General features: G+C 30.4%; 1 protein-coding gene across 6 annotated transcripts in view; it reads right to left on the bottom strand.

Moving 5' to 3' along the window:
- Positions 1 to 876: 876 nt before the first annotated feature.
- Positions 877 to 10992, bottom strand: part of LOC143071709 (uncharacterized) — a 43157-nt gene continuing 33041 nt past the window's right edge. For all 6 annotated transcript variants that reach the window (XM_076246204.1, XM_076246208.1, XM_076246207.1 and 3 more), the window contains 6 exons: positions 10445 to 10528; positions 10186 to 10248; positions 9416 to 9613; positions 7665 to 8699; positions 5686 to 5751; positions 877 to 2959 (listed from right to left, as the gene is read on the bottom strand). In XM_076246204.1, the coding sequence (XP_076102319.1) occupies positions 2885 to 2959; positions 5686 to 5751; positions 7665 to 8699; positions 9416 to 9613; positions 10186 to 10248; positions 10445 to 10528 (1521 nt within the window). In that variant the 3' untranslated portion in view covers positions 877 to 2884. The remainder of the gene's footprint in view (positions 2960 to 5685; positions 5752 to 7664; positions 8700 to 9415; positions 9614 to 10185; positions 10249 to 10444; positions 10529 to 10992) is intronic.

The following is a 10992-nucleotide window of genomic DNA, read 5'->3' as shown; positions in this document are numbered from 1 at the left end:
TAACATTGTTGGGCTGATGTTAGAGTAATTATATAATTATACAGAATGTACTTTTAGTCTTGTACCACCATCACTGATGGTGATCAGATGGATACATCTGTTGCAGAGTTGTCACTGGTTCAGACATACTTATGTATATATATAAATTACCATAGTAATGGATTAAGACAGTAAAAGATATTAAAAATCCACAAGGACAATAACAACAGTCTAAGATAAACCGGTGAAAACAGATACATAAACACCATACAATAGTCAAAACAATGAACAAAAGAAAAATAAGAATAGGTAAAGCTTAAGCAATAAAACCTTCCAATACAACTGTAAGTGATATCGAGTGCTCTGATTGACATTATTATGATGAAGCTCTTGTTGCCCATCATAATCATTTAATTAATGGGGAATGTGTCCATGGGACACAGATGATTCATATAAAGTTATAAAGGGACTTAACTGAAGAATGGTAAAAGCAATGCTACCCAAATTTGTAAATGATCCGAGTTTTGTGGTAATGAGTATTGTGTATAAGTTTCATAAAATTTTGTTGAGGTGTACTTGAGTTAGAGAACAGAAACTAAAAATTCTGCAATTTTTCCATTGTAAAGGGGCATAACACTAGAACCCTTATAGTGTAGTCACCAAAATTCAAACTTGATCTGTTTTGTAGTAATTAGCTTGTGTATAAGTTTTATAACATTTTGTTGAGGCAAACTAAAGTTAGAGAACGGAAACAAACTTTGGGACATACAGGTGCAAGTACAGATGGACAAGGGTAAAACTCAATGCCCCCTCCGCCACAGCGAGGGCATTAAAACAGTATACCTTGACTACGATGTCTACTGAATTAATAGTGAGGCTTTATAATAAAACAACGTATAGTTTTAATAAAAGTATATATTTTGATATAACTGATATGTCTACTACACAACCATTGGGATAAAACAATTATAAAAATATAACGGTTACATTTGATTGAATTTCAACAAAACCTTAGGATAAAAAAAGGTCACATGGTGCATCATAATAGTACAACAATCTGGTTTATATTTCATTTTAACTCATCTGATTTAACATAATTGACCTGGCAAAGTTACTGACCATCAAAGTGGAATAGCTACTTAACAGTTGATAAAAAGCACCTTTGGCATAAATAAGCAAGTTACTAGTATATAAAAGGTCAAAGTTGTTAACAATCAAGCAAGCTTTGTCATAAAAAAGAAAATATTTTCATCATGTCTATCTAATTTTGACTGCGACTGATTTTCTTTCCATTAAAATGTTGTTAATAATAAGTATCAAATGATGAAAAGGAAGAAAACTGTCAAGTCATAAGAAATGAACGGTCATGATGATAATACTGGTAAGAGATTCAACATTTTGTCAATTAAAACAACCCGTATATATATGCTACTATATTAATGTGGTGACATGACCCTAACTGCCTTAAATAATATTCAGAGCAATAAAACATTCACACTTAGTATAAGCACTCATTTTATATCTTTATCAGGAAACAATTAAAAAAATTATTCTAAGCGTCATGTGAAAAAAGCACTGTACATTAAAGCACCGAAACTCTGCAGAAAAAACTCAATTTAAATGAAGGCACTTGTAACAATATTTTTGGTAAAAATTACAAATTAAACACATTTTCAAAACAGTATAAAAATGTAAATGAGCTAATGAGTTAAATACAAGCTTACAGAGACCTTCACATGATTAGGTTTGTTTTTATATCAATATGTATCAAATACCTGTTTTAATAAATAGATATATATATAAAGTACACAAGAGACATTAGAAAACAAAATACACATGTATTAACAAGAAATATAAAGTAAGTATTTGCGTAGTTAAAAGCAGTTTTAACACTTTAATATTAGCACACAGAAGTTAAAATATAACATCATATAGAAGAAGTTATGGTTGATATTTCTTACTTTACAAAATAAAATCTAACAAGCAGTTCTGGGGTATGTATTTCAATCAGACATTCACCCAATAACAAAACAATATTTTGTTTATATTGTATTATATATATGACACTCCTGTTTATATTCTATTCATAAAACTTTTAAATATAATGGCATTATATGTGGGTGCTGATGGAATAGAAAAACAAGTGTTGGAAGATATTTTTTATGTTGTCTCCTTTAAAATGAAACGAAAATGAGATAAAGGAGCAACTTCTTTTTGATTTATCTCCCTTATAAACAGCACTATTTGTCACTGAGGATGAATACACTTTTGATCTTTCTTTATTTTAATTTCTTAGACTTCAAAATCTGATTAAAAATATAACTATTTATAAATAAAATTATAAAACATGAACAGGATGAGATCAAACAATAGCTACACTAGATAAGACTAATGGAATGTATGATTAATACTGTGTAGTGATATATTATTGCAATATATGATATAATGATTGGAGACTATTGCATTTAAGTGCAGTTGTGCATAATACATATTGCTCACAATGGAACTTAGAACTTCATTTTTTTTTGCATAATGATTCCTTTTAAGCAATACTTGAAAATTTTGTGGAAGGGTTATTTTCAGCAGTTGTAACAAATTTCAATCGACAATTGAAATTGATTTTATGCGTGTTTTGAAGCCTTTTAACTTATTAATTTTTTTATTTTCAAAATTAAACACTAACGAAATTTCCAATAATCCATTTTTAACAATCTTTAATCAGGACAATAAATGATTTTCTTACCTATAGACCAACATATAAATAAATATATATATATATATATATGAATATATGTGTATATTATCTCTCCCATTGACAAATTTTTGTTCACATAACTTAAGTTAGTAACACTCCATATTATAATTGTGTGCAAAACATGATATAGTTGAACAACATGGTACAGCATCAGCAATATTCCTCCATACTTCTCAGTTCTATGATGTTATACAGAGCCTGCTGAACATCTTCATCCATGTGACCCTGAAACATACAAATTTATCAATATTAAAACAAAATCTTCATTTTAAGTACGGGCAAGTGTATGTTTTCACAGCATATTATTAAATGTTAGACCAGATGCTCCGCAGGGCGCAGCTTTATACGACCGCAGAGGTTGAACCCTGAATGGTTGGGGCAAGTATGGGCACAACATTCAAGCTGGATTCAGATCTAAATTTGGATTGTGATTAAATAGTTGACACAGCATATGTTTCTGACACAGAATGAATGTGGTCTAATGAACTTAAAATATTTTTTTTGCCTTTGAGTAATTCACTATGCTGTTGAAAAAATGTTTGAAGAAATTTTCTTTTTATTTATGAAATCTGAAATAAGAAAAATTTAACCCCCCCCTCATTTTTTTTTCACATCCCCCTTTCCCTTTTTCTAAAACTGATCTCAATTCAAATTTCTAATGGAGTTTGCAACAATAACTACTCATTTAAATACATCATAAAATATTAAAATGTAAAATAAAGTGCTTGTTATCACTGAATGGTAAAGATTGTTTTAATTTATCAGTTGGTAGTAAAAGTGAATATACATTGTATATTGTATAAAACAATGATTTAAGTTGATTCAACTACTATTCTGGACAAAGAAAGATAACTCCAATTGAAAATTTCTTGCTATTGCACAATATTGTGCAATTAGATATTTCATGCTATTGCGCAATACTGTGCAATTGAAAATATTTGCTATTGCACAATACTGTGCAATTGAAGATTTCTTGCTATTGCGCAATAGTGGCAATTGAAAATTTCTTGCTATTGCACAATACTGTGCAATTGAAGATTTCTTGCTATTGCTGAATACTGTGCAATTGAAAATTTCTTGCTATTGCACAATACTTTATATAATAATTTTGGATCCTGATTTGAACCAACTTGAAAACTGGGCCCATAATCAAAAATCTAAGTACATGTTTAGATTCAGCATATCAAAAAAGCCCAAGAATTCAATTTTTGTTAAAATCAAACTTAGTTTAATATTAGACCCTTTGGACTTTAATGTAGACCAATTTGAAAACGGGACCAAAAATTAAGAATCTACATACACAGTTAGATTTGGCATATCAAAGAACCCCAATTTTTCAATTTTTGATGAAATCAAACAAAGTTTAATTTTGGACCCGATTTGGACCAACTTGAAAACTGGGCCAATAATCAAAAATCTAAGTACATTTTTAGATTCAGCATATCAAAGAACTCCAAGGATTCAATTTTTGTTAAAATCAATTTTGGACACTTTGGACCCCTTATTCCTAAACTGTTGGGACCAAAACTCCCAAAATCAAAGCCAACCTTCTTTTTATGGTTATAAACCTTGTGTTTAAATTTCATAGATTTCTATTTACTTATACTAAAATTATGGTGCGAAAACCAAGAATAATGCTTATTTGGGCCCCTTTTTGGCCCCTAATTCCTAAACTGTTGGGACCTCAACTCCCAAAATCAATCTCAACCTTCCTTTTGTGGTCATAAACCTTGTGTTTAAATTTCATTGATTTCTATTTACTTATACTAAAGTTATTGTGCGAAAACCAAGAATAATGCTTTTTTGGGCCCTTTTTTGGCCCCTAATTCCTACACCGTTGGAACCAAAACTCCCAAAATCAATCCGAACCTTCCTTTTGTGGTCATAAACCTTGTGTCAAAATTTCATAGATTTCTATTTACTTAAACTAAAGTTATTGTGCGAAAACCAAGAAAATGCTTATTTGGGCCCTTTTTGGCCCCTAATTCCTAAAATGTTGGGACCAAAACTCTCAAAATCAACCCCAACCTTCCTTTTGTGGTCATAAACCTTGTGTTAAAATTTCATAGATTTCCAATCACTTTTACTAAAGTTAGAGTGCGAAAACTAAAAGTATCCGAACGACGACGACGACGCAGACGACGACGCCAACATCATACCAATATACGACCAAAAAATTTTTGCGGTCGTATAAAAATGTAGGATAATAATGTATAATCTTGTTCTATTGCAACAAAAAAAAAATTTATTAACTGATTACGTAAAAAGAATTAAAATATCTTTCAGGTATTACAAATTTCGAATCATGACATGACATACAGACTTACTAGAGTAATTCAGATATAATCCTGAAATGAAAATTCATCCTTACCGCATTAAAGGTTCAAGGACAGACCTGAGAGGCTAATCATTTTTATATGGCATGACCTCAGTTTAATAAGCCTACTTTCATACAGAGTATTTCCAATATACCTCACCCCAACTTTTCAGGGGGTAAAATTTCTTCAAGAGACTGAAACATTTTTTGCTTTAGTTTGATATGCATGCTTAAACTATTATTTCATACAAGGGTGAAGGTTGGTACCTTTTAAAATGTTTAAACCAGCTACATTTGTTTGCACCTGTCCTCAGTCATGAATCTGATGTTCAGTAGTTGTTGTTTGTTGATTCGGTATATAAATGTTTCTTGTTTTTCGTTTCTTATATAGATTAGACCGTTGGTTTTCCCTTGTGAATGTTTTACACTACATCATTTTTAGGGCCCTTTATAGCTTTTTGTTCGGTGTGAGCCAAGGCTCTGTGTTGAAGACCGTACTTTGACCTATTATAATCAACTTTAACAAATCGTGACTTGGATGGAGAGTTGTCTCATTGGCACTCATACCACATCTTCTTATGTCTAAAAATTCATTTTAGGTTACCAACTTATTCTCACAAAACAATGTTCTTACCTGTACAGCACTGATGAGATGTGTTCTATATGTGTTGACGATATCCATGTGACGTCTATCTGTTTCCTGTAAAAAGAGTATGTATTGTTAGACTCTGGATTATCTACTCAAGCTAGAAAGCACTTCAAGAGTGAGGAATGTAGAGGGAAATCTTCAATGTTTCAGTAACACTGCTTTGTCAGCGATGTCAAAACAAGAGAAAGTCTCCAATGTTTTATTTACACTACCAACACTTCATTACAATGAAATTCTATGGTTTAAAATTTCAAGTTCTTGTATGTGATCATGAATGTAAGGTATCTCAGAGTGTTACTGAAACAATGAACATATTTTCTAATAGGTTTAAGCTATTAAATCTAGCAATATCTTTTCCACTATTTCTTTGAATGATTTGCATGGAGTTAGTTGTAAATAAGTAAATATGCTAAATATTGTTAGGCAAATGTAGAGAATAATGTATAAAGCAATGCTTCAATAGAAATATAATAATGGAGCTTACCAACGTTTACAAAGTATTATTGTAATTGAGAACTTAAATCATTATATAAACTCCATTTATTTCAAAGGTTCTCTTTGCCTTGAAAAAAGAACACCTTGTGGTTTTCAAAACATTTCAGGGTCTAAACCAAATTTTTTTAGTTAATACAGGATTTCACTATATTTTTCTATAAATGAACTTTATCTTATACTCAATAGAAAAATGAAATAAAAAAATGGGGTCACCGTTCATTTACACTTACAATCTGCCTTCAATAGAAGCATACATTGTTGATTAGGTAGTATCCAACACCTTAACTAAAATTAAGTTGGCTCGTTTAATTTTCATAAAAAAAAGTATTTACTTTGACCCTTTGACAAAAATATAAAAATTAAAAAAAAAAAATAAACCATCCGTTTTATCAGAAAAATTACACTGGCTATATAGCAGTTTGACAAATACTTATTTTGATCATCGAGAAGCTTAATATTCCCTAAACAACACAACATAGTTAAAAGGTTTAGCTGATTTTACAGAGTTATCTCCCTGTAGTGTTAGGTACCACCTTAAGGTACTTTTTTCTGTTGAACTTATAGGAGAAAGAGGTCATATAGAAATAAAAAAAGAACTTAATTACAGAAATCGCTCGAATTTTTACAAATGATTTGTTTAAGTACAGCTTATTTGAAAAATATAATAAAAAATATAGGTCAACAATGAGTTAAAAAAGATATTTCAATTTTTATGCCAAAAAATGGCATTTGTGCACCAAAGGGAGATAATTTGGAGCTTTTTCAAAGATATCTACTTTTTAAAAGTCATCTGGAGCCGACATGAATTGATTTTGTTGAATAATTTTTGTTCCATATGATCAAGTAACAACTACTAAAGGTAATAAATAAAATTTGTAGTGAACAATAAATGTTTATTTTTTTTTCTAAAATTTTTATATTTGAACCTCCTTAAAGTAATCATTACATTTTTGTCGAAACAAATGTATTCAGAATTTTGTCCAAATTCCCCCACCAGAATATCCAAATTATCACTCCCCCTGAATCCCACTTTCATCCCACTGACTCACTCTTCTTGCCCACTCATTTCCATGTTCCCTTACCCCTGTACACTACGTCATATATATTACAGATTTCTAATATCTACAAGTTTATGGATATAGCTACAGAAAATATTCTTCAATGAAATGGAAATATATATTATCACTATATAAGTACATATTATAAAATAGAGCAGGCAATATGTACAAACTGCTATGTGTGAATTGTAGTGTTATCTACGTGTGCATCTACTTTTTGCTATGACAACATTGTGTACCTGTCGACCAAATGTGCTACAAGAATTCTCACACAATAATATACCTGAGTATTATATCTTGTAAATTTTTGAAGTAAAATTTCCTTGAACACACGGTGGGTAAACAATAATAAACACACAACTTTTTACACAAACAATTCACACATGTACAGTTTGTTGACTAGAAACCTACGGCAAGTTGTTGTTGAAGTCGACTGACTTGGACTTGTAAAGACTTGATCTGTTTTTCTTTATCGGTGTTAGCATCTGTATCATGCTTGACACGTATTGAAGCTTCCTTTTTTAATTTTTCTAATGTTTTTCCTAATTCACCCCTATTCCTCTCTAACTTTTCTTCTAGAAGGGCATTGTTTTTGGATAATTCTTTAATTGTCATTTCCAGTTGATCTTTTTCGTATGATAACATTTCATTTTCTTGTTTTAATTCTTCAGTTTCTTCTTCTGCTAATGGATTTTGTTCTTTAACACTGGCAGTCTGAACTTCTAAGAATTCTGTTTCCAATTTTTCTTTGTCAGCCAGTAGTTCTGAGTAATCTTGTTCTAACTGATTATAATCCTGTTGTAGACCTTCATGTTGTTGTGTGAGTTGATCAAACTCCTCCTGTGCTGTCTCGAAATCCACGGTCATTTGTTCATTGTCAGCTTGTAATTGATTACATTGTTCCTGCATGCTCTGAACCTCTTCGAGGACTATATCATGGTCATGTTTCAGTCGCTCATTTTCTGTCTGTAATTCTTGACACTGATCTTTAAATTTGTCTCTCTCCTCCACGATTTTAGCCATTTCACTTGCCTTAGCTGGGACATTCAACGATCCAAGTTTACGTTCTAAATCATCTTTTTCACCCTGAACAATTTTGAATTTCTCTTGAATGTCTTCTAATTCTTGAACTAGTTTTTCCAAATCATCATGCATAGCATTACCTTCAGACAATAGGAATTCATTCTCTTTAACAATTTCTTCCTTTTCCCTTGCTAACTTTTCCATTTCATTATATTGTTGGTCTTTCTCTGTTAACAACTGATCATACATATCCTGAAGATTGTCACCTGCCTGCACTAATTTCTCATAAGTTGACTGCAGTGTCTCTAAATCCTGTCGTAACACATTATTTTGTTCTTTTAATTTATCATAGTCTGTCCGTAACTCATCAATTTCAGATTCGTCATTAGAAACTTTCAAATGAATGTCACTATCTTCTGCAGGCTGTAAAAATATATTGCAAATATCATCTAAGATTGATATACAAGTTATCTTTCAATGAATGGAGAATTTTGTAGGATAGTTCTTTATGTTATGTAAAATTTAATTTTTCAAACTTTCTTTAAATAAACTACAAACTAAGCTTTATGATTTTTCATCATTTTGTTAGGCAACATATGTACCAATTTCTAATTTCATTACCTTCACATCAATCCCAGATTTACCCACTGACAAATATTCAGGTCTTGAATTTGCCTTAGAAAAAAACTTACACAGAATCATAAATGTAAAAGAAATTGAATCTTTAAATTTTATTTTTGGACATTTTAACTGACAAAAAGTCATTTGTAATTTCATTTTTCTCAGCATTAATACAAAAACTAATATCTTATAAATGATGGAGGATGTGTCCAATGGACTCAGATGATGCCCCGGTGATGGCGGAGGCATAAAAAATGCATTCCGATCATTGTTGATGAGCCATTCTTAAAATAGATTCATATTTGTATAGAATGTACATCATTTAGCTGTTGTGTTCAACTGATTTTCAGTTATCATTTCTTTCTGATGACTTATTATTCTAATTTTATTTTTCATTTTCAATTTAAGTTCAAAACATCAAAGCTATTTAAAAGGTAAAATGAAATCTGTATTATCCCCCGTTTACTTATTCTTTACTTGAATATTATCCAATCAGATTTGTCCTTTCCTATACTTACACCAGGTTTATCAGTTTCCTTCTGTATGCCTCCATTGGGCACTTTACCCTTGACAGAACTATATATAGTGTTAAATATTGTCTGTAATTCTTGGCCTTTCTCTGATAACTGTTCTGACTGTGAACTATTGGTGATAATAAGCCTAACATCTGACACAAAACTGTCCAAAGACGAGTATTTCCCACTGTTTAGATTGTCCTATAATAATAAATGTACACTTTTTTAAATAATATAATGATACTATCAACTATGAACCTACTTCAAACATTTCACATTCAATCTACAAGATGATAAATGACAATTTCACTAAATTTTTTTTATTGCTTTGATTACTTGTTGAAAATGTATCATTGATAAATATACCAATATATGTACATCAGAGACTACACCACAATATAAAATGTATTTTTATCCCATTTCTTTATAGAATGATAACAACTGTAGACATCACTCAAACCAAGGGAGATAACAACTGTAGACATCACTTAAACAAAGGGAGATAACAATCAGTATAATGAACATACACTATTTATATGATGCATGTTGTCTCATGTTTACCTTATTCTCTTTTCCATATAAAATAAGAAGATATGATCGCCTATGAGACAACTCTCCATATTCAGGGTTCTTTAATTAATAGAATTTTTCTACATCATGGGAACAGCTTTTTATATTTTAGGTAAGTTCAATTTAAATTTGAAATTTGAACACCAGCTTTCAAACAATTGTTTTAAAAAAATAGATCTATATATACTATATAATGTAATTACCTGAACAACTTTCAGATCCATATCTGACTCATCATCCAGGTTACAGAATGGTTCTACTATATCCTGAAAAATTTCAAATGCTTATAGTTAAACATATATATATATATATAAATGTGATTGAAATTAAAACTTGTTTTGAAATTTCTGCCATTGAAATACTAATCCTTCAAAACTTGTTATTGCTGATCATGAGTTATTATCATTAAACCTAACATACTAAAATTTCTCAAGTTATATACAATATGAAACATAACTTTACCTTATACTTGGGTGACATCAGTTCATCTAAAATGGTAGAACAGGCTTTACATTCATCTGTACTGTTGCTCAGTTTATACATTGCCTAAAAATAAGCACTTTTTTGTTATATACAAGCAACAAGAAATAATAAATGGAGAGTATGTGAACTTTCACCATTTTCTTTTTCTTTAACGAATATTTTTGTTTGTTTGTATGGTGATTGTTTAGATGCTTGTTTGTTTTTATTTGTTAATATTTTTTTTTAATTTATCCTTTTTATGTGACTGGTACTGACCATTTAACATTGTCCAGTTTTATCTCTCTTTCAAATAGAAAATGTGTTTTGCATAGCATATTAACATATACATCACTGGATGTATTCAACACATTTCTGATGCAGGAAAGATGTTTTAATGTTTGTAGAAGATCATCTATGTTGTTATGAGGTTTGATTGCCAATGAGACAACTATCCACTATACAGTGGTAGTTAAACTAGGGCAGTAGTGTTTTGATGAAATAAATTAGGTTCCACTAAGAGAAAAACAACATCTTGAATGAACCCAGTT

This window comes from Mytilus galloprovincialis, chromosome 4, assembly GCF_965363235.1.
Source record: "Mytilus galloprovincialis chromosome 4, xbMytGall1.hap1.1, whole genome shotgun sequence".
Classification (NCBI taxonomy): domain Eukaryota; kingdom Metazoa; phylum Mollusca; class Bivalvia; order Mytilida; family Mytilidae; genus Mytilus; species Mytilus galloprovincialis.
Note: the sequence above shows the minus strand (reverse complement) of the source record. Positions and strands in the feature narration are given on the sequence as shown.